Source organism: Tachypleus tridentatus, chromosome 2, assembly GCF_004210375.1.
Source record: "Tachypleus tridentatus isolate NWPU-2018 chromosome 2, ASM421037v1, whole genome shotgun sequence".
NCBI lineage: Eukaryota > Metazoa > Arthropoda > Merostomata > Xiphosura > Limulidae > Tachypleus > Tachypleus tridentatus.
This window is the reverse complement of record NC_134826.1, coordinates 70324898-70349508: the sequence shown is the minus strand read 5'-3', so window position 1 is coordinate 70349508 and position 24611 is coordinate 70324898. Positions and strand designations below refer to the sequence as shown.

Here is a 24611-nt window from a genome sequence, read left to right as displayed (position 1 = left end):
CCATCGGACCTTTGCCACCAGATTGCAGCATAATTTCGTTAACTTCAAATCTTGTCGGTTTAGCCATTAATCACTAGCCCAGTTAAATTTAACTTTATGAATAGAGCGCAGAGAAGGTCTCTTCTGAGCGCCCTCTATTGATTTGCATCTCTTCTTGAGATGCTAAATGTTAAAGCGGAATACCTGCCACGATTTTTATTTTTTCTTTTATTTCAGAATGTGCGGGCAAACAAACCGACTGTTTGGCTGACAGAATGGCACACGCAGGGTCGTTTTCGAGAACAAAATTGTTGGAAGAGGATGTTCCAGGAGCTAAGTTTCGTTATGAAGATACAGATCAACATTCAAATACTCAGCTGAAAAGATGATTCCAATGTCGTCTGCTCCCAGTCACGGGAAATCGCGCGATTCTGTTAGAAAGGTAAGGCGGCTTTATCAATGTTTTTCATTATTCACACAAGTTACTTTCAGTTTTCCATCATCCTATGTAACGTTACAAACATATACCCAATGGAAAGAAACTAGTCTGTTTTCATATATATGAAATCGATTCAGAGTAAGTAATAATTGATCTGTAGACTTGTTACACAGGTATAATTAACTGAATTATATTGAATTGTGATTGCTCGCATTTGTAGCAGTTTCACAACAGAATTTCCGTCCATTTGGCCCAAACTCATTGTTAATTTCGGAACTTATTTCACACACTAGTACACTGCATATTCAAAACCCATTTCTTTTGAAAGACTGAATGTAATTCCTGTGATATCATTTGATATCGTAAAACACTGAACAAAAAAAGAACATTAGTTCATCTACACTCATAAACACATTCGGACAATAAATTGACTCCTCAGGGCGATTTCAATCAAGTTTTTTTGTTTCCAAATGACATAGGAGAGATACAAAAATACAGTTGGGTTTTACAGTCCCTAATCAAATATCGTCTATGAAAACTAAGGATCAATTTATTGCCCGAACGTGTTTATCTGTCATCTGGCCTTTTATCAATGAGGAACATCTTATTTCTCATTGTGTACAACCCACTATACCGGGTGGGAATTAAAAAGATGAGCAATAGATGAACTAATGTATTTTTATTGTTCAGTGTTTTATGATATCAAATTACATGCTATCTAAAGCACGACTCACCTGTAAAAAACATGCCTATAATTTCTAAATTACTTTCAATTGAATAGGGTGAGAGATTGTGTAGAAGTCAAGAAAGACACAGAGATAGATAAATTCCTTGTAGCTCTGCCAGTGTTTGCTCAGTTTTTCCGGTTTGTATCCGCGCATGCGCACTGGTGCATTACATTATGATCTAAAAATAGCACAAATTCACGACCTGATAAGCCCTGTTAGGCTTACTGATATGACTTTCGTGTTTGCTTTACTAACGTACAAGTTAGGCTTCACTGATTTAACTTGAGATGTAATGGTGTTGCTCGTTTGTAAAATCACTCATTGAATGCAAGACAAAGTTATTTTCACAAAGTCCTCCAAGAATACAGTAATTTCGAGTCTCCACTCCGGTGTTTTTTGTTCTTGTTTTCCAAATATCACAATGAATAGCTTACAACAGATGTGTACTGAAGTACATCCACCAAGAGGTAAAAGTTTGTTAAGAGGCATCTCTAGAAAGCTAAGAACAAAATATTTTGTCACATATTCAGCAAGGGCGTCGCTAGGTGTGTAAAGGATTTGGGGCTTAGGCCAAGAACTCGCGATAATTTTCTGCGGTTTTTTTATGACATCGATTATCGTTTTGAATTCTGATTATTAAAGACGCACCAAATGGGTTCGGGGTACGAGGCCCATGTGTCATTGCAGAGTGACGCCCGTTATTCAACTACATAATTCCTACATAAAAACTGCTAACTTTATTAGAATAAACAGAATTTAATTTATAGATGCTGATTCACGAATGTTTTAACCACAGTTCTAAAAACGTCAGGTTTCACGCAATGTTTGCACTAATTATCTTTACCGGATGTTGTAACCAAGATTATGTAATATCTAATCACTTTATCAACAACTACATTTAACAAACAACAGTAGCTTCAAAACACGTTATCTCTTCTGTTTTGCACTTATTTCTTACATTTCATACTGTTGTCTCTAGTTGCATTATTTGTTTCTTTTGCTTTTGAAATTCGCGCAAAGCCACACGAGGGCTATCTGCACTAGCCGTCCCTAATTTAGCAGTGTAAGACTAAAGGGAAGGTAGCTAGTCATCACCACCCACCGCCAACTTTTGGACTACTCTTTTACCAACGAATAGTGGAATTGACCGTCACAATATAACACCCCCACGGCTGAAAGGGCGAGCATGTTTGGTGGGACAGGAATTCGAATTCGCGACCCTCGGATTACAAGTTGAACGCCTTAACCATCCTGGCCATGCCGGACACATTATTTTTGCTTTAGTTTGTTTTAAAGACATAAGCGTATTAATATTTAATAATTTAAAAAGTAACTTCCCATATTGACAGCAGGCTGGTAATCAAAAGTTGTCCCCCCCAATAAACATATTAGTTATATATTTTCATTTTGAAGTCAGTTTTTATGTATATCTTGGCCTCTCCAAACAATAAAAAACATTTTTATGGTATCCTGGAAATTAATCTGAAATAAATAATTATTATTATTTTAAATATTTGTGAATACACAAAGCAAACCGGTGGGTAATTTACAATTTTTGACAATTTGTTTCTATGTCAAAAGGAGAAAAAAAAATTATGTAGTTGGTGTATTTTAACGCAGCGTGTGCCACTGGGTGACTCGTTCCCTTAGCGACTGTTTCATAGCTGACCAATGGTGCTGAGCAGTACCACGTGCACAAGAACCGATCAGAACTTTTCCCACATAGCGATCACGTTTCATGGATCCGGAAGAAGATGTGGGTGACTCCGGTGAGGACACTCCGCCATCTTGTGGGTCATGATGGCTGACAACAACAAGAAATACAACATTTTCCATTTCAGTAGATGGAATATCAAACGTTAAGGACTCGTTGAAAGATGGAGAGATGGTGCCCACACGAGTGCTTGTCTTCTTTTTCTTCAAAAGTTTACCATTACGAATCAACAGTACTCGAACGTATGGTGCTGGCCAGGAATAGAAAGCAAAGATTAAATCAGCATGTGTTTTAATAATATAACACCAATGTCAGTGATGAAAACTAAACAAAAAATGTGAACTTCAGTTGTTGGTGCCCTGTGAGAAATTCAAATTGTAATACCAAAGGGCAACCTTACACAAAATTATAGAAAAAAAGACGAAATTCATATGTATCATGTTTGGTTATTTTAGTGTGAATGTAAACAGCTACCTACCTATGATATATCTGATGCGGAGATGGAACCCCGAATTTTAGCAATACAAGTCCTAAACCTTACTACTAAGCCACAGCTCTATTAGAAAGTGTTCCCTATGCTTTAAATTAACTTTCTACTTTGTTTTACGCACCATAATTACCAAAGATGAACAAAAAATGCGGCCTGACTAACTAATTAACGAATATTTGTTATAAAACTATTATGGACGCTTTAAGTGTAGCTACCAATATGGCCGTCCACTTTGATTGCATTATTTTAACTTTCACATTCAATCCTATTTCCTTTCTCTCTCTTTGTTTTCATACTTAGGTGTTTCTGGTTAGAATCATGACCTTTTGTCAATACACACCATGGACATTAAGATTAAAAAAACACAAAAACCGACATCTTTTGTCATAATGAAAGGTTAATGTTTGTCATTACTTACAGATATATATAAAATTTCGGTAACTCATTTACAATTTACTTTCCACCAATTGTTTCCTGATCTTCTTTCGGAAAATGAACTCACCCATTAACAGTTTTTTGCTAACACTATAAATATTAACCCTGATGATGGTCAATGTGTTACCGAAACTAGAAAACAATAAGTACAAACAAATATTTTATCTTTCACTGTGCCCTAAAATGTTGGTTTTTGCGATCTATATTCTAAATGTATGAAAAGAAATTAAAAATCAGAGCAAGTAAGAAAAGGTGCACCCCATAGTAACCAATATTAGCTTTAGGACTGCAAACCTATTAATAGGAGCAGACCTATATTTTATAGAACCAATCACATTTTCTATGAAATACGTGGTGGTAGTTTTTTCTCTCTCTACAACAGTGTTAATAACTTCCTTTACAGTTGGCCCGGCATGGCCAGGTGGTTAAGGCACTCGACTCGTAATTCGAGGGTTGCGGGTTCGAATTCCCATCACACCAAACATGCTCGCCCTTTAAGCAGTGCGGAGGTTACACTGCTAAATTTGAGACGGCTAGCGCAGATAGCCTTCGTGTAGCTTTGCGCGAAATAAAAAAACAAACAAACCTTTATAGTAAGGCTATGGAATCTAGATTAACGGTTTCTTGTCATCACCGACAAGCGCTCGGTAAAAGTATCATTTACGTTAAGCGAATAAATTAAAATATAATGACGCTAATTTGTTTTAATTAAATGAATTTAATAAAATTTAGCTAACTTATCCTTAAAATTGTTTTGAAAACTTGAGCAAGAAACTTCTTATGTAGTTTGTTTGGCCAAACCAATACCTATGTATCTACAGTTGTGCTGCTGTAAATCAGCCGTCTTTAATTCGAATGACAAAAACTAAAAACGTTCTTAGATAAAGCTGTAGAAAACATTTTAGACTGATAGGTCACTTAATCTTTTAGTAGTCGGGCGCATTTTTGTTTTTGTTAAGCTGAGTAGTTTTTGTTGAATAACTTCACATATTTTGTTCGTACTTAAACCAAATTTAACACTTAATTGTAGGTTGTAAAGATCTATCATTGTACCTAATATGAAAAAAAATCTATCAAAGATAAATAAACTTTGGTTTGTTTTGAGTTTCGCACAAAGCTACTCGAGGGCTATCTGTGCTAGCCGTCCCTAATTTAGCAGTGTAAGACTAGAGGAAAGGCAGCTAGTCATCACCACTCACCGCCAACTCTTGGGCTACTCTTTTACCAACGAATAATGGAATTGACCGTAACATTATAACGCCCCCACGGCTGAAAGCGCGAGCATGTTTGGTGTGACGGGGATTCGAATCCGCGACCCTCAGATTACGAGTCGAGTGCCTTAACCACCTGGCCATACCGGGTTCGAAGTAAGCTTTTCTATCAAATAAAGTTTCTATACTTTCGTTGCAAAGGAAAAAAAAATCAATGAAACTGGAGATTTTATGTCTCGCGAAATTCTTAATGGATTGAAATTTGTTGTGTGAAGTAAGAGTCTAGTAAATCACAGCCAATGAATCCCCCCGCTGGTACAGCGATAAGTCTACGGATTTACAACGCTAAAATCAGGGATTCGATTCCTCTCGGTAAACTCAGCAGATAGCCCAATGTGGCTTTGCTATAAGAAAACATACACAAATACAGCCAATGAAAATATGCGACAGTTTTGATTTCCACAGTCCAAGATATAGAAAGTGGAAAATCGCTAAGCTATTTATTATAGCTGTTATTAACACAAAATGTTTCCTGCAGGTCGTTTAGCTGCACGACAAACTATCGAGTGTCTTGATAAATACAAACACATCATAATGTTATGTTGTTTCATTGTGATGTTGTTACTACCATTAAAGAGACCTAGCATGCTCCAAGCTAACAGTGTTTCTCAACAGACTGCTGAAGTATGGACAAGTTTTACTATTATTACATTCAACGTAAAGTTGTAACTAGAGCGTTCGTATGATAAGAACAGAGCAGACATAAGGGAGTGTTTATGTGAAATAAAAACAAAGAACCGTATTTACCCGAATATAAAACCCATTGTTTTTTTCCCTCCAAATTCCCCTAGAAATATTGGTTGCACACCATATTCCCACACATTTAGTTTTGTTAGATATTTTACTATAAGCTACCACCAGACATCATTAAAGGTTTCAGTAAACGTTGCATAGCCAATAGAATGAATGGTACAGAAGATGAGGTGATGTGGGAATCAGAAGAAGCGAAGGTACAAGTAAGTAAATCGAATGGTTGGTAGTTACAATTCTGTTGATGAAGACTTGTGTAATGATGAATACAGCGTATTATCATGTATAAACTCTTTACTACATTTTGTAAGATTGACATGTAAAAAATATTAAATAGAAGACTTCCAGAAGTGTTTGATACATTGATAGTATTTACTGTACTTAGAAACTACATTTTGTACAACTGATGTGTTAAAAAAATCAAACTTCAATTTAACCTTTCAAAACTGTATGCACATTATATTCCGACAAATGCAGTAGACAATATCAATATTTCATAAAAAGAATAGTCCTTCAAGAAACAGCAACTAACATTAAATAAAAATAGTGTTTACCCGCATCGTAATAGAAGTCGCGAACAAGGTTTCGAATAATTCTTCGTCTCTGAACTCCCACACGACAGTTACGAAACACAGCTAACTCTCGTTATATGACAGAACTGTCTTGTTATTACATAACAGAACCAGGTACTATAGCCAACAAAATGTCTATTGTAATCGTATCTACAAAAACTGTTTTTTAAATATAAATTATCAATGTCTCTTTCATTATTTTTTTATATAGCTCAAGTTAGGTTTGGTTTGATTTGATTTGTTTTGAATTTCGCGCAAAGCTACTCGAGGGCTATCTGTACTAGCCGTCCCTAATTTAGCAGTGTTAGACTAGAGGGAAGGCAGCTAGAGGGAACTGAAAACACTAAGTAAACACATTGATACTATTAAACTATGTAATGTTTGATTTGTTATTTTTAAATTTCGTTCAAAGCTGCACGAGGGCTGTCTGCGATACCCATCCCTAATTTAGTAGTACAAAACTAGATGGAAGGTAGTTAATCATTACCGACCACTGCCAACTCTTGAGTTACTCTTTTACCAACGAATAGTGGCAATGACCGTTACATTATAACGCCCCAAGGCTGAAATGGCAAATATATTTGGTGTGACAGGGTTCGAATCCGCGACTCTCAGATTACGAGTCACACGCTCTAACAACCTCGAAATGCTGGGCCTAAACTATATAATAACTAATGTAGTATGAAGACACGACTGGACTATGTAATAACTAATGTAGGAAGGAAACGGTGCGACACTTACCGAAGTGCTCCACTTCTTCTGTAATAGGTTGTAGGTTGTTGGCCTTAACGATGTTGAAGGTTAGACGTTCAGCTGTAGGGAGGTAACTTAGCCCAAATAAAATCTCCCCATAGTCCTAATATCGATGACAAAGAAAGTAACAACATCTCAAACATTGCTTGGCTCATCTTATATAATCATAGAACTTACGAACCCGTAATAAATCACGTTCCCAGTGGAATTATCTACATCGCGTAATTTTATAAAGGTTGCTAACTGTCGTATGTTTTAAGAAAATAACTTTTCCTGGATGGGGGATATTTTTGACAGACATACTTGGCAAGAAAACATTAGAATTGAAAGTAACCTTACAGACAATTTGCTTAGGCAGTTACAAGGATTGGACAATTATAAACCATTACAATATCAAGAAGACTTATGAACAACTTATTTGAGCACAGAAAGGGTGAAGCACTTATAAACCATTAGAATCCCAAACAACACTGTGGACAACTTTAGGTTTTCAGAATGTGAATGTGAACCCTCAGGAACCTTGTGGACAACTTGTTTGACCATTGAAAGGATGGAACAATTACAAACCACCAGGATACAAAAGATCCTTGTGGATAACTTGTTTAGACATTGAAAAGATGAAACTATTGTAAACGTAAGAATCCTAAGAAACCTTCTGGACAATTTTGACATTTTGACTCATGCGCGTGCGTATTCACCTATAAAGAATTCTTCAGGTATTGTAAATCACGTGGTAACTTTCAAATCTTTACTGAAGTGGTTAAACAAGTCATTCGAAGAAAGATGAGTTTCAGTACCTCGCTAATTTAAGGGCAAATGGTTTGTTTTTTGGTGTAAGAATAATTCCAAGTTTTCATGATATCCATAAATATTTAAATGGATTAAAAACAGCATGAAGTTAGGGTCCCCAAAGAATTCGTCTGCAGATCGATAGTGTTTTTAGCAGCACAAGAATTTTTATTTTCGAAGATCTATATTGGTAGCAATGTAAAGTATAATGTGACACACATTTAGAATATTTGTACTCTACGTAAACATGCAAGTTCTTACGGGTTTTTCAGAACCGTATGATTTTTTTTTTCAAACACCTACGTAGTGTTGTAAAGAATAACACAAACTAAGTGATCCTGAAAAAAACAGACTACATTAACACTTACTTGTTTCGGTTCTTCTAGATCAAACGTATATAAAACCTCTTCACTGATTTCCACTTTCACCACCTCTCGGAGGGGAACCAAAACCTCCCCCAGGTTGGTGTCGTTAGCAAATCTTTCATCGTCAAACACGCATAACTTCAGGAAGCAATCTTTTAGTTCTGTACACGACAAGTCTGCCGAGAATCTCTCGCGAAAAAGTGGGTTCTGGGTCTTTTTACATGTCTTCGTGTGGAACTCGAACTTCAGGCTCCGAGAACTCTTAGAGCGTCGTTTTCGTCCTTTGCCTTTCAGCACTTGTATCCGCACGTAAGGATCGCAACTTCCTCCATAAGGACGAGCTCTTAGCTGCTGGACTTCCTGTAAAAGGAATAGAGGGTTTTGTAAAGATACAATCTAGTACTAGTAGGTAATAATTATTACAGAAATATGAAAGAATTTTTAATATTGGATATTTTCAACCTAGGAGAGTTCTTATGCGACACATGGACCGTAGTATGCTTAGTCTTAAATCCTTATGTGACAAATGGACTTCGTATGCTCATCCCTAAATCCTTTAGGCGATACATGGACTGGGTATGTTCAATTTAAGTAAATTATTTATGCGACACATGGAGTTGGGAATACTCATTCTTAAATCCTCATACGACACATGGACTAAACGACTAAGTAAGACCAAGATTCAGGTGTATCCATCTCTGATTTAGATATAAAAAAAACAATAGGTTACTCTTTCGTTAATACAATTTCTATTTAAGCTTCTTGGATTAAGTCCGAGACAAAACAGAGGAGTAGGCCTCGTCGACTTTATTTCTGAAAGCACACTGTTCTAAACTTTTTGTAAACCCGAATCCTCCCGAGTACCTGACATTGTTGGTTACAATGTCCCTAATATTACACTCGACTCATAATCCGAGGGTCGCGAATTCGAATCCCCATCACACCAAACATGCTCGCCCTTTCAGCCATGGAGCATTATAATGTAACGGCCAAACCCACTATTCGTTGTTAAAAGAGTGGCCCAAGAGTTAGCAGTGGGTGGCGATGATTAGCTGCCTTCCCTCTAGTCTAAATTATGGACAGCTAGCGCAGATAGCCCTCGTGTAGCTTTGCGCGAAATTCAAAACAAACCAAACTAAATCCTAATATTATATGTATCACATAGAAATGTCTAAAGAAAGATTAATACAAGCAACTGGTGCTGTAGTCCCCTGTGAAAAATAAATAGAAATTGGTTTATTTATCTAGTTGTTTGGATCACTAAATCTCACCCAGTCGACGTAACAGAGAAATAATTAAATTACTGAATATGACGTCATACGTGGATTCTACCGTTAGGCAGTGTATAAAACAAAAAAAAAAAAAAAATCTGTAATCCGACATTTAAAAACCATATTCTCGTATCGTTTTAGTTATTCACACGATATGTAAACTTGATTTTAGAAATAAAGGAAAATATATAAGATACATAAACAGATAAGTCAAGTTGATTTTAAGCTGTAGATAAAACCAATAAATGTTTATACTACCAATGAAATATGATGTTAGAAATCAGGGCGACGTACACGTGGTACGTGCAGGAGATGGCTTGTGCAAATGATATCTTATATAATACCATATTTTTCCAGATATGGATAAGATAAAGAACACATAGGATCTATGTGAACAGTGCCGGTAAAAAGGTTGCTTTAATTCTAGAACTGGCCTCTTGAGAAGTAGTACGTGGGAGTGACGTTATGACCATGATCGCTTCTCGTGTTTTAACGCCAAATACAATGCTGGAACGAAATAATGACAGCACCTCTTTAGAATCCACAAGGATTTTGTTTATTTTTAATTATGCACAGAGCTACGTGATGGGCTATCTGTGCTCTGCCCATCACGGGTATCGAAACCCAGATTTTAGTATCGTAAGTCCGATGTACCACTAGGGGGCGAGAGAGGAGAAAATTATGAACGAGTCTCTTGTTACTGTTTAACCTTTTAACTTTTTCTTTGAAACTAAGAGATTATGAGAAGTAACAGATAAGAAGAACTCAAACCAGGTCATTATCAAATGGACAATGAGGAGAATTTATACGGATACCGAAAAAAACAACCAGATCCCGATATTTTAAGCTGGTTAAAGTAATCTATAGTTTATCAACAAGAAAATGCAAATCAAATAATTTATTTATCACAGTACTTGTAAAGCCCACACAGAATCAAATGTAAATATTTACGTAAGAATTTAATCCTCGGAGTTACCAGCGGTCGGCGGAACACAGGTAGCCCATAATATTAACTGTGAATTTAACAACACGAGCAAAACAAATGAAGTCCAGAAATACTTAAGTTATAGATAAGTGGATCCAGTTTGGATGTCAGACACTAGACAAAGTTATTGGTATCCGCGTTTTAAAAATAATTCTGTTGCGTAAGAAGTAACACGTGTTTTAAACAGAATATTCGAGACCATTCGGTTTTTATTCAGGGAAGCATCTTATCTGAGAAGCCTTGCCAGTGAAGTTGGGTAACCGGATTTGTCTGGATTAGGACTGATTTTTATTATTATTTATCTTACGCCCCTCCCCAGTGGCACGACTGTATGCCTGCGCACTTACAACCCTAAAAACCGGATTTCGATACTTGCATGGGCAGAGCACAGATAGCCCATTCTGTAGCTTTGTATTTAATTTCAAACAAACAAACATTTGCTTTAAAGTAAAATTTTCAGTTTCAGTATGTGTATATTATGTTTTAGAATACCTACATCGTGTGACGTTTCGGTAGTGACAGTCATCCCTGTTGACGTTTCGCTAGTGATAATCATTCCTGCTGACATTTCACCTGTGACATTCTCCCCTATTGACGCATCTATAGTAACAGTCATCCCCGTTGACATTTCACTAGTGAGAGTCATCTCTGCTGGCGTTTCACCTGTAATATTCTCCGCTATTGACGCATCGCTGGTGACAGTCACTCCTGTTGCGTTTCACAAGTAACAGTCACTCCGATAGACGTTTCGCAAGTGACATTCTGGCCTGTTTAGTTCCGCTAGCGATAGTCATCATTATTTGTTTCGTATTTAATTTAAAAAAAAAACACGAAAATATTATATAACAAGAATGTTAGGTTCCTCCGATTGGTCAGCAAGAAGTGTAAAGGTATGAAACGCAAACACTTGGGGTTCGATTACCCGTGGTAAATAGCTAATTGCACTAAGAGAAAAAAACAAGTTCAAAACACTTTGAATTACACTTAGTTTAAATGTTTGTTTGTTTTTTGAAATTTCGCACAAAGCTACTCGAGGGCTATCTGTGCTAGCCGTCCCTAATTTAGCAGTGTAAGACTAGAGGGAAGGCAGCTAGTCATCACCACCCACCACCAACTCTTGGGCTATTCTTTTACCAACGAATAGTGGGATTGACTGTCACAATATATCGCCCCCACGGCTGAAAGGGCGAGCATGTTTGGCGCGACGGGGATGCGAACTCGCGACCCTCGGATTACGAGTCGCACGCCTTAACACGCTTGGCCATGCCGGGCCCCACTTAGTTTAAAACGGAATCGTTCAAGAACGCTACCGAAACGGTCTTTCACTGCAGTCTGCCTTATCGAACCTCTATTATTATCACTAAACAAACCTAATAAGCCATATTTTATTCTGTTATCCCAATTTCCTGTATTGAGTTATCTCCTCTAATCAAGACCGTTTTATCCAATGAGTAAAAGGGGCTGTTGTCCCAGACCCACCGCGCGTTGCTAGTGTTATAATAATAATTGATAACTTACAAAGTATATGAGAAACTAAAAAATGATAAACCAGATTTTATAAACGTATTTCCCTCCTTTTTTATCACCAATAAATTTATCTTGTCAAATTGTATAGTGTTTTCTTAAAAGCAAAAGTAAACGGGGTAGGGGATAATATACTTTAGTGCTTTAACGCGGCTTTGCTTCTACTAGAGATATGAAGATAGAAAAATAATTTTAGTAAAGAAGTAGGAGTTACATTTAAACGCATAGGATAAATAACAGATTGCGACACAAACCTGTATCAAAATCTCAAGTTGTCCGAGATCCCCATTTTCTTCCCGTTCGTATTTAACACCAAAAACGATTTGACCATAGTTGAACATGGCGTCTCCGTTCGACACAGGAATGTCCAGTGTTGATTCGCTCTAAGTAAAGACATACGTGTTCAATCTATATATCTACAATAAGCCGAAGTTTCATTGTTGCGGTTAGTACTTGAACTGAGTTTCTAACTTTACTGCCAATGTTTAACTCCCTCAAATATTTACTACAAATTTAGAAAAATAACAGAATATTATATACATATACACGAGGTATATTTTAGAAAACCAGCTAAGACGACACTAAACTTTGTTTAAGGTTCTGAAATAAACCAAAATGACGTCCTTTTATAACTTGTTAGAGAACTTACGTCAATTGATAAAGCAACGTCCGCGTTACTTAGTGACGACATACTGCTATAAGTCGAATCTTCAGTGTACTTGTTTTTTGGACACGTACTGATGCATCTTTCCTGACTGGAGGTAATAATGTGGTGCATTTGTAAGTTTAAACTGTGTTGTCTCTTCTGGGGCTCTGTAGTTACTAAATTTCTGTCGTTTTTTTCTGTCTATAACGGATACAGTTTGGTAAGATTACAAGTGACAAAAAGTACCATATCTTCCACACATCTAATTTTATTCGCTTTTTAATCAGTATCTCAAGATCAAAACAAACTTCGTGTAAAAATCAATACATTCTGCAACTAATTTAATATACTGGTCTAGATAAGAGAAGAAACTGTTACGAAACAAGTGATAGTGATTAGAATGCATTAATTCTTCATCCAGGAAATCTCGCTGTTAGCAATGTTTTTGGCCGTAATACTGTAATAATGGGAGAGGGCGTTTTGTTTGTAGATCATCATACAGCTATAAAGTAGGCTATCTGTTCTGTGCCAATCATGGGTATCGAAACCTGGTTGCTAACACAGACATACCGATTTACTCTTGGAAAGCACAAAGAAAAACATTTTATTAAGCTAGTAAAATATAATACAATTTTATTTAGATTTTAAAAGCAGTAACTAGTGGTAATTGATCCAAAAACCTTTATATGTTGCTAAGGTTATATCAGTTATTTGTTATTAAGCACAACGCTACACAAAGAGCTATCTGTGCTCTGCCTACCACTGGTAACGAAACTCTGTTTTTAGCAGTACAAGTCTGCAGACACACCAGTGTGCGACAGGAGGGAGCAGGTTATATCAGAGTTATAATAATCCAGTTTAACCGAATTTTTGGACGCGAGTTTATCTTCATAACGTTTCAAAAATAAAAACGAAAATCACCATAATACTCAATTTTGATACTTCAACAGCACGTATACAAACAATAAATTTGTGGTTTGTTTAAAAAAAAAAACTGTGGAAGACCTTTTATTTATCTTATTTACCAATGTTGTTTATAACCAATTACTGATCAAATATTCAAAGCAAGGAAAATTATTATTTCTTTAAGTTTATATTATGTTGCTACCTACTACGTGTAATTAAACTGATTGTCATTTACGAAAGTGAAAAATATCAGCTATATAGATATAAAAAACAACAACATACAACACTCACCTTCTTTATAACACAAGCTATGAAGCCAACAATAAGGTGAAACAAAACACGTAGTAATAATTATAGTCAGGCTTAGAAATCCTAGGCAGATTCCAATCACTACGAATTTTTCATTGTTGTTCAAGTGCAGTGTAGGATCTGTAAATATATGTGAACTGTCTTTAAATGACGTCAACAGGGGGTAACAAAAACAAGAAAACTCACGTCATCAGATTATGAGTTTAATGAGAGACAAATTTACACAGATCGATGGCTTAAATATAAGTTATAATGTGAATAGCAGTTAAATAATAATAATAAAAAAAACAGTCAGTTTGATAAACGTATATTTCAATGAGTTATGTGACCAAAGTAAACTTGGCAGCAATTTTCGGCCATATTGGATCGTATAAACATGGTCTCTGCTGCACAATCGCCTAGTTCTCCGTTAATTTTTCACAAATTTTCTGTCAAATTACACAATACATGCAAGCCATGATATTAAGAAAAGTCGGTCTTGACAAGACAGAACCTTATACATTCTGTCAGCAATGGCAGTCGCGCTAGATGCCATTAAATTACTCGACGTTGCAAACAGAGGACCAGAGTTAGGCCTACAAGCAAACGTCAAAGTCCCAAGGTCCGGAATATAGATATTGTAAATTTAGTCACGACAGCTTAAGTTCTAACTGATCTCCAAGACAAAATCTACAGAACCAAGCCTACAAACAAATGTTGCAGTCACAGGTTGGGAGTATAGTTATTGTAAATTATTTAGTTTTGACTGATCTCTATGGCAAAATATACAGAGCTAAGCCTACAAACAAACGTTAAAGTCCCAAGGTTTGACATATAGATACTGTAAGTTATCTATTCAACACAACCTAATTCGGTAAGACGGTAACCAGTTAAACATGTATACATATATAAATAAATATAAATTACAAAGCTAAAAAACTGTGCTTTCTACCAGCAGATCATTTCGTTAAGTTTAAAACACGCATTACGTTAGACATCTGGTTTAAGTAATGTCTTAAGAAAATAATTACGTGGACGAGAAAAGTACAATTTATGTAGGAGAATCCATAGACTGTAAAATACATGTACACTGAAGTAAAAATGAATTTCGTAACTAACACGAAATCGACGTGTCATCAGGTTTTCAGTGACAGACTGTTTTGTTAAAAGCAAAACTACACAATAGGGTGTTTGAGCCCTGCCCACCTCAGTTGTCGAAGCTCATATTTTAGAGTTGTAAAAACCTTACAAAATTTGAAAAGCTACTTAAGAAGGTAGAACATAGAACCTATCTTTTGTCTTATAGGATTAAAAATGTCGTTTCCCCATGAGGTGACATAGCGGTAAGCTTAAAAGCTTGTAACGGTAAAATCCAGAGTTCGATTCATGTACTGTGTACAGCTTTGCGCTTAAACAAGAATATATATGCAATCAAAGTGTGGTTTAAACAAGAATTAGTTTTTTTTAAATACTTAAATCGTCTTAAAAAAGTATCCCGGATGATGGATTGTACACTTACCGACTTGAATAAAAAGTTAACATTTTAAATAAATCTTATTCATCACAATTTTTGCATTAAATTATTGTATAAAATACTCACCTTCATCGACAACCATCGTAATTTTCTTATTCAAAAACTCGTGATGGTTAATCAACAGAAAATCTGAAAAACAAATAGACAACAAAACATTTTAATTATAATAACTGTATAAATAAAAACAAGGCCCGGCATTGCCAGGTGGTTAAGGCACTCGACTCGCAATCTGAGAGTCGCGAGTTCGAATCCCCATGACATCAAACATGCTCGCCCTTTCAGCCGTGGGACGTTATAATGTGATGGTCAATTCCACTATTCGTTGGTAAAAGAGTAGCCCAAGAGTTGGCGGTGGGTGGTGCTGATTAGCTGCCTTCCCTCTAGTCTTACACTGCTAAATTAGGGACGGTTCGAGTAGCTTTGCGTGAAATTCTAAACAAACCAAATTCAAAACAAGTAAACACAACGAATTCAGTGGTGTCATTGTGTACACATACGTGCAAATTAGGTAATGTTGAACTATTGTATACAAACACTGACATTGTTACAGGATAATTAGCAGAAAGGTTTAAATGAGCATAGGACGAGTTACTGAATCTCGGTAGAAGAAAGACAGAATTGTAATGAAGATTCTGTAATGCCCTTTTCTAATTTTGCTCTTTCACGCTATAATTTATTGGCGTCTTTATTGTAACGTCTTTATGTGTTGAAACATTGTACAAGAACAGAAGGACACAACACTTCACTCATTCCTGTGCTGCATTAGTCCACTGTTTTGATCAACGCGTCCCTTCTTAGTTTTTATAATTTGCACAGAATCATGGGACTATTCAGACACCTACAACTCAAGTACAACCAGAATATTGATTCTACTCGACAAGTGTCTTTAAAACCTGTGGTGTTCGTAAGTGTAATGAAGTTAACAATCCAGTTCTATGTATAGGTACCAATCGCAGGGGGATAAATCCCCCGATCCTAGAATATACAAGTTTTCTCGTCCCAAAACGATAAATATGTAAGTAAGAGATCCGTACTCTATTATTTTAAATTGGGGCCTTTCACAAGAATTCACTTTATCAAACTAGATAATGTAAAGTAACATTTGCAGTCTCCGCGAGGAAAAATATTTCTCTGAAAAATTATCAATTTTCATCGAACTGCACCTTTTCCACTCTTACATCTTGATTACATTTTGTTGGTGTTAACTCCTTGACCTTTGGCTTAACCGATACCAAGTTTTTTCATGGACATAAAATTGTTTCACCCAAATCTGGTGGAGATACGTTGTGCACCTGTAAGGTGTCGACGTGATTTCTATGTTTACCATGTACTGGGTTGAACTAAGCTTGACGTCAGACTCCGTTATCAAAACACCTGTTGCGACTGCGATATCCAACAAACCTTTCTTTTTACCGTTTTTACATGTACTCTCGCAATAAGGTGAATCATTTCTTTAACCATCTGGTGTGGCCCACTTTGGAGGAATATTTCTGATATAAAGAAATTCTAGCACACACACTAATACAAAGTTGGTTGTATTTCTGTGACGTCAGTGTGAATCTGCTTATCATTGGTGGAATAGACTTCTAATGACATGACGTCACGAATTATAAATATCGTGAAACAAAACCTTATGCAACTTACGAAATAATCAAATTTACCAAAACGTTTTTAAGCTGTTGGGTACCCTATTTGTGACACAGGCTGCTTTCAACCTCCAATTTCACTGGATACTATCAGAAAACTTTGATTAAAAAACTGTTTTTGTTTTAATAAAACAATCTAATATGCAACTGTAAACCTAGGTTTACAGTTTACATTCTCGTGATACCAAAGTACGTTACATTTCTTCTATATGAATAAATCAAAATTGTTACAGTTAATTTCAAACTGTATCTTGTTTAAAATGAAACACCATGGCAGTTTGGATAAAAATATTTTTCTCTCATAATGCAGTTCGTTATTCATGTAGCCCGTTCGAGAATAACTTGTATAAGCGTGTGATGTTGTTCTGCACGGTTCAGTTGATGTTTAACTATTGTTGTGAAAGTGTCCTGCACGGTTCAGTTGATGTTTAACTATTGTTGTGAAAGTGTCCTGCACGGTTCAGTTGATGTTTAACTATTGTTGTGAAAGTGTCCTGCACGGTTCAGTTGAAAGTGTGAAAGTGTCCTGCACGGTTCAGTTGATGTTTAATTATTGTTGTGAAAGTGTTCTGCACGGTTCAGTTGATGTTTAATTATTGTTGTGAAAGTGTTCTGCACGGTTCAGTTGATGTTCAACTATCGTTATGAAAGTTTTCTGCATGGTTCAGTAGATGTTTAACTATTGTTATGAAGGTGTTTTGTACACTCCAGTGGATGTTTGCTTAGGGTTATGAGCATGTTTATATGGTTAAGTGTATGTTTATTTGTGAATATGAAAGTTTGCTAAGCCAAACTGTTCGCATGTTTTCGAATATAACTAGGGTCTTCCAACTTTCACAACTTTTCTACCTCCACCACTGTTTTAGCGGTTTTCGCTTCCATAATTGGTTTATCTGTTTACATTTCCACCACTGGTTTAACTGTTTCCATAGAGAAATAACTAAGATACATTAAACAGTGAACAAACAGTTGTTTATATTAATGAAGTTCACAACTCACCAGATACTGTTGGCATTATATACTCAAACTACAAACCACTATTTTGAAAACTTCACCAAATGCAATTCTAGGTAATATCATGTAGTAAATATAGGGATTTGTAGTAAATAATATCTACAGCGTCTCCTGTTTTGTTTCTTTTATTGATGATCGCTATTTGCATGTTTTAAAATTCCCAGTTTGTTTATTAATTTTGTAAAGTTAAGCTTACAGGTACTTTTGTAAGATACCCCTAAACATTGCACATGGCTTGCACTTTATACATTCTAAAAATTCTGCACACGGTGTGAAAGTTCAACGTCACTGGCATTATTTGAGCCAATCAGCCGTGTATTATAGTGATATTAAAATTTCCACTCGGATTAAAATACGTGTTGCCATATTTAATCTTGTATACCAAAAGCAATGAAAGCTGGATAGTACTGTGTTCATAGTTTAATATTATATTGCCTGTGGTTGAATGCTACATTATTGTTAGTTTAATATTGTAGCGTCTATGGTTGAATATTATATTATTGTAAGTTTAATAGTATATTTTAACATTGTATTGATTTTTTTTTTTACTTGAATAATACACCAATCCTGGTTGAAGATTTGCTTACCGGTGACTCAAATTGAATTATAAACCCATCTCTAAGAAAGTTGCCTTACCTTTAAATGATACAGCGTGTCGGTTTTCTCTTCCATCATTGATTAATCCTTCAACCTTTGTTAAAACAACTTATATCTAAAACACTATACTTTTGCTGTCTTTCTGTACGATTTGGACATAATTACTCTGAAGAAAAAAAAAGAGAAAAAAAAGATGCAGAAAAGTTAAAAATGATCTCTTTCCCCCCCCCCTTTCGCCCGAGAACTAAGTCTCAACTTACCCCAGTTTCTCCTAGTACCTATATGTTTAAGGCTAACGAGTTACTTTGAAGAATCTGCTGTTATTCAAACTACGCTGTTCTCCTCGACGTTCTCTACTTGGTTACAGGTAAATGTTATCTAATCACAGATTGTATCCTGTCGCAAGAAGTCCTCCTCGCTAAGCGAAATGTCACGTTATTAAACTGTGTCTGTGATATTGTGCAGTGCTCGAACGACTACGTCTTGTAATATAACACCTAGAAGTGTAACACTACTCGGGTTATCACACGTTCCTCCCGGTGGCTCAGGGGCGAGTCTGAAGGCTTATAATGCTATAAAAACGAGGGTTTTAATACCCGTGGAAGGCGCAACACAGATCGTCCATTGTGTATCTTTGCACTTAATAATAAACTCGCAAAAATTAAACGTTGGGTCCTAAAGTTAGTTTTCTTTCCTAACCAAAGTAATTTATGTTTAGGACGAATTTTTATGGTTACGCGTGAAAGAGATGTTTATTTCATCTACAAAATGAAAAAACCTTTAGTCCTAACTATATTGCGTGCAAAGGATGTACATAACATAAGTGTAATATGCTTATAAAAATCCGTTATGCATATTAACAAACAAAAAAGAACTACCGATAACCCACCTTCATTCATTTATGTAAATATAAATAAAGTTGACATACGTGAAATCCAATATATATATCCTGAAAACTTGTGAAAAAGTCCCCCACTGGTACAGCGTTAAGTCTACTGATTTACAATGCTAAAATCAGGGGTTCGATTCCCCTCGGTGTACTCGACAGATAGCCCAATGTGGCTTTGCTATAAGAAAACACGCACACTTTTAAGAAATATAAAGCAATGACAGAACTTGCAGTTCGTAATAGTGTGCTAGTATTTACTAGCATTGAACAAAACAAATATGTAAGAAATATTAGGCCTGCGTATATATTTATACATATTTTGAAGCAATGTATTATAAGGTAGGGAAAGATGGGTTTTCTGTATATAATGGACAGCAGCCCATCCCCGTGGACTACTCAATATATTACCTACCAGTTTACTTATACATTCATTTATTTAATACACTGTTCGGCTCGTCCACCTACACGCGCTCATGAGATATGAAACCCATGTTTACCGAAGTTAACTGTGATGTCTATAATGTCTTGAGCAGCTTCTGGTCAGTCTTAAGTCAGATTTGTTGGCGGGCTTCATCGTCGATCGGAAATGTCATGATTAACGCCCTCTTGCCGAAAAAACAAAATGCGGTCTAAAGGAGCGTGAGTGGGTTGTGAAAGTGACTTTCAAGCCCACTCGTTCGATTAGAGTAGCCTAAACCCCGTCAACAGTAGCTGTTGTCGGATAATATAGCACATCGATTTTTGTGATTCAATTCACCGTACCAAGAAAAATCGAATGTTACGGAGAACTATATCGCCGCTTGGGGGCGTCATTTATTTCTAGTCTATTCTACGAAAGGTCTGAAAGTTTTCATTGAATAGATTATGTACTGCTGACGTCATTGGCTGAAATCTGTGAAATTCTGTACTTGATTTTAATACAAGTCTTTCTTATATATTTTATTTACTTCGTAGACGTTAAAACGATGATTCTTTAAAGTAATGTTACATTAATGACGTGAAAAAGACAACCAGTCAACATCTGAACATTTTTTACAGACTCTGAACAGACCGAAGACATTGAACTATCTCCCATATATACCACAGGGAATCTTACCTTGGATTTTACTGTCGTGAGTCCTTAAACATACCACTGACTTACCGGGAGGAGTCGTTTTCTTGTATCCTAACTGTCGAATTAGTTAAATGAACTGTTATTAAAAGACTTAGATACAAGATCTGGTTGGTTGTTTTTAACTGCAAAATTATGCAATGGCTTATCTTACTTTGTCTACCACGGGTATCGAACTCCAAGTTTTAGCATCGTAAGCAAGCAGACACTAGGAAGCTGGACACAAGAAGAGAGCCCGTGCATTACTGATGCCCAGAAGAATCACATTGAGCACGTAGCGTTTTTATTAAATTCGCGTGACTTCAGCTCAATAATTAGTAATCCCAAGGTGTATTTCTTCTCGAACTGCCAACAAACATATCTACTTGCCATCTGAAACGTAAATAGTGTTGTTTTTTTATGCACCCAATGAGCTACTGATATTCAATTTACACTGTCGCCTTTTTATTGAGCATCGGTATGTAATTTAACACACACGTACTCAATAATTTAAAGAGAATAATGCAAATGAAATCTGTCGTAGTTTTGTATTACAAACTAGTAAACAATAACGATTCTAGTTGTTTGTTTGCTCTTGTAAGCTCAAATGTACAGAATAAGCTGTGTTTAGCGCGGGTTTCGAACCCATATTTTAAGCTTTGTAATCCTCAAGCTTACCGCTGAGCCATTAAGGGTGGGAACGAGATTTTATGACGTAATGCTTTAATATATAGGTTGTTTAGATTTGTTTAAATTTCAAAAATAATTCTTCAATATTGTTACAAACTATAAATAAAGGCGGTAGGTTTGGGGCTTATAGTGCTAATAATAAGTTTTCGTCACCCGTCTTGGGCACAACACAGATAATCAATCCACCGTCTAGCTCTGCGCTTAACAACAATCAAACAGGACCATTTTTATATCAAAATAAGTAATTATTGATTTAATTTTCCAAGGCGTTTCTCCAAATATGTCAACTTTAATTGTTAATGTTTCAAAACATTCTATAAAACAAACAACGTTTTCTTTTTAACTTTATTCATGTTTGTTTCGTTTATTGAATTTCGCGCAAAGCTACACGAGGACTATCTACACTACCCTTCTCAAATTTAGCAGTATAAGACTAAATGAAGAGAAGGCAGACAGTCATCAGCACCCAGTGTCAACTATTGGGCTGCTCTTTTACCGACGAAAAGTGGGATTGATCGTTACATAATAACGCCCCCACGGCCGAAAGGGTGAGCATATTTGGTTTGGTTTGTTTGTAATTTCGCGCAAACCTATACGACGGCTATCTGCGTTAGCCGTCCCTAATTTAATTGGATTGACCGTCACATTATAACGCCCCCATAGCTGAAAGGGCGAGCATGTTTGATGCGACGGGGATTCGAACCCGAGATCCTCCGATTACGAGTCGAACGCCTTTACCCACCTGGCTATGTGCAGTTACTGCGGTCCCTAAAAATATAACATCAAACATTGACACAGAAAACAAAAACATACATACATACATCACCAGAACTGATAAATGTTTCTACCTCAGGAAAACTGCTACTTTTACACATCCACACACACACACAAAAGAGACCGCAACAATAACATAATCTTTATGGTCAAATTAATTGTTATGCCGCAAATAAATACAAACTTAACTAAAACATTAGAAATTCAGTTGAAAACAAGTTGATTGTAACATTTTCTTGGAATTTATTTTCAGAAATTTCAGATGATATAAACAATGATAAAAATATGAAGAAACGTAATCTTACCTCAAAAAACGAAACCGATGATTTCTTGTCGTTGTTTTCTCCAGTTTCCAGATCAAGTAATTTTCTTGTTAATTGTTATTTCATTTATTCGTTAAAATACGTTTTGCCAAGTTTATAAGCCTTTGGATAGCTTTTAGGTAAATAGACGGTCCTATTAGTTTCTATCACAGTGCAGTCAGTTTCCGTGCTCTACAGGTGATAAACCCATAAAGATACCATTGGGTAGACACAAACTGCGTGACGTTCACGCTAGAACAGGATCGTGCGAAGAACCGCATAGGTAAACCTAACAACAGAACATCACCGAAGAACAGCGCTCGAGTGTAATCACGTGGCTGAATACGAGAATGAGCGTGTCTCTCCCTCTATCCGTGATAGGCTGCTACTACAGCTGAGAAAAGATAAAAAAAGGTTTTAATCTCCTGTTAACAGATAGCTGTACACCCGTTTGTTCTTCCAGCAACAGGTTGTGACCTTGGGATTTGTGAAATATCATAAAAATAGCATATTAAACAATTACATCTGTACAAATAAACAATTAAAGATGTCTAATTAAACAATTAAATATGAATATATAAACAATTAAGTATATCTAATCAAATAATTAAATATGTATAAATAAATAAGTAAAGATGTCTAATCAGACAATTTCTTCCTTATAAGTAAAGAATTAAAACAGTAGAAATAAATAATTACAACTAACTAAACTTTTACAGCTGTTCATCAAGTCATTCCATTAGTAATGTCTGAAAATTTAACACAGAAAGTGTATCATCATTTCTGTCTTTTTAAAAGGCTTTAATGACTGAAATATGTTGTGGTTGTTTTGAATTAAGCACAAAACTACAAAATACCTCTCGGTGCTCTGCCCACCACAGGTATCGAAAGCCGGTTTTTAGCGTTGTAAGTCCGCAAACATATCGCTGAGCCACTGGGGGGCTGACTAAAATATGTAGTAGGACGTGTATAAAAATTTTCAGACAAATAAAATAAACTAACCCAACTCCACTTTTTCAGATCATTAATCAAATAAACACTTATGAAGATGAATGTGTCTGAGGAACACATTAGGCATATAATGCTTTATGAGTTTAAAAAAGGCAATAGTGCAGCAGAAACTACACAAAACATTCAAGGTGTTTATGGTGCAGAGTCTCTCAATAAAAGAAAATGTCGAAGATGTTTTCAGAAGTTCAGGTCAGATGACTACAGCTTAAGTGATGCATCATGTTCAGGTTGTCCTGTTGAGTTTAATCATAACTTGCTGCTGGCTACACTTGTTGAAGATTGTTCTGTAACAGTTGAAGAACTAGTACAGAAGTTTAATTCGACCTATTCAACAGTTCACCGTCATCTACAACGACTTGGAAAGGTGTCAAAACGTAGAAACTTGTCCCCACCCTGATTTGACAGAAGCAAACCTTAGAGCAAGAGTGGACAATTGCACTTCACTGCTCTCTCGTGAACGTAACTCACCTTTTTTGGACAGGTTAGTGACTGGAGATGAGAAATGGATATTTTATGAAAATGTTAAGCGTTGCAGATAATGGTTCATTGTAGGTAAACTGGTTAAGGCACAGCCCAAAATGGACCTCCACCATAGGAAAGCGTTTTTAAGTGTTTGATGGGATATTGTTGGTGTGATCCATTTTAAGTTGCTGCCACTCAACGTAACACTTACATCAGATTTCTATTGTTAACGGTTAGAGCACTTGAATGTTGCACTGAAAGAAAAGAAGCCTACTTTGATCAATTGTAAAGGTGTTGTGTTACACCAGGATAATGAACGGCCTCCATACAGCAAGGATCACATCTGCAAAGATTGAACAGCTAGACTGGTAAAAACTTCCACATCTTCTTTATTCTCCAGACCTTGTCCCATCTGATTATCATCTATTCAGAAATTTGCAGAACTATCTTGATGGAAAAGAGCTTGGAACACATGATGATGTCAAAACTACCCTCTCTACATTCTTTTCCTCCAAATCCCAAGGATTTTATAGAAGTGGCATTCAGAAGCTTTTGTGAATCATTGGCAGGAAGTAATGAATAATGATGGAACATACTGATTAAATAATATTAAAAGTATTTAAAATTCTTTCTCTCTTTCTGAACCTAAAATCGGACATTACTTAAGGGATGACCTGATAGTTCAGCTATAAAGCGT

General features: G+C 36.1%; 1 protein-coding gene and 1 long non-coding RNA gene across 5 annotated transcripts; one reads left to right on the top strand and one right to left on the bottom strand.

Annotated features, from left to right (window-relative positions):
* Window positions 1-73: 73 nt before the first annotated feature.
* On the top strand, window positions 74-3286 carry LOC143244173 (uncharacterized). Its single transcript, XR_013024935.1, has 2 exons — window positions 74-421; window positions 2767-3286. It is a non-coding gene; the product is annotated as an uncharacterized LOC143244173 (long non-coding RNA).
* Window positions 2740-22799, bottom strand: LOC143244172 (synaptotagmin-2-like). Of its 4 annotated transcripts, none has more exons than XM_076488366.1 (8): window positions 22445-22799; window positions 15506-15568; window positions 13909-14046; window positions 12715-12912; window positions 12320-12448; window positions 8289-8645; window positions 7120-7234; window positions 2740-3110 (listed from the first exon to the last, which is right to left on the bottom strand). In XM_076488366.1, the coding sequence occupies exons 4-8, from the start codon at window positions 12841-12843 to the stop codon at window positions 2758-2760; spliced, it is 1083 nt and encodes a 360-aa protein (XP_076344481.1). In that variant the 5' UTR covers window positions 12844-12912; window positions 13909-14046; window positions 15506-15568; window positions 22445-22799; the 3' UTR covers window positions 2740-2757. The 4 variants fall into 4 exon arrangements, with proteins under 4 accessions (XP_076344481.1, XP_076344484.1, XP_076344483.1 ...); XM_076488369.1 differs by lacking the exon at window positions 22445-22799 and adding an exon at window positions 18957-19139; XM_076488368.1 differs by lacking the exon at window positions 22445-22799 and adding an exon at window positions 18736-18929.
* Window positions 22800-24611: the final 1812 nt, after the last annotated feature.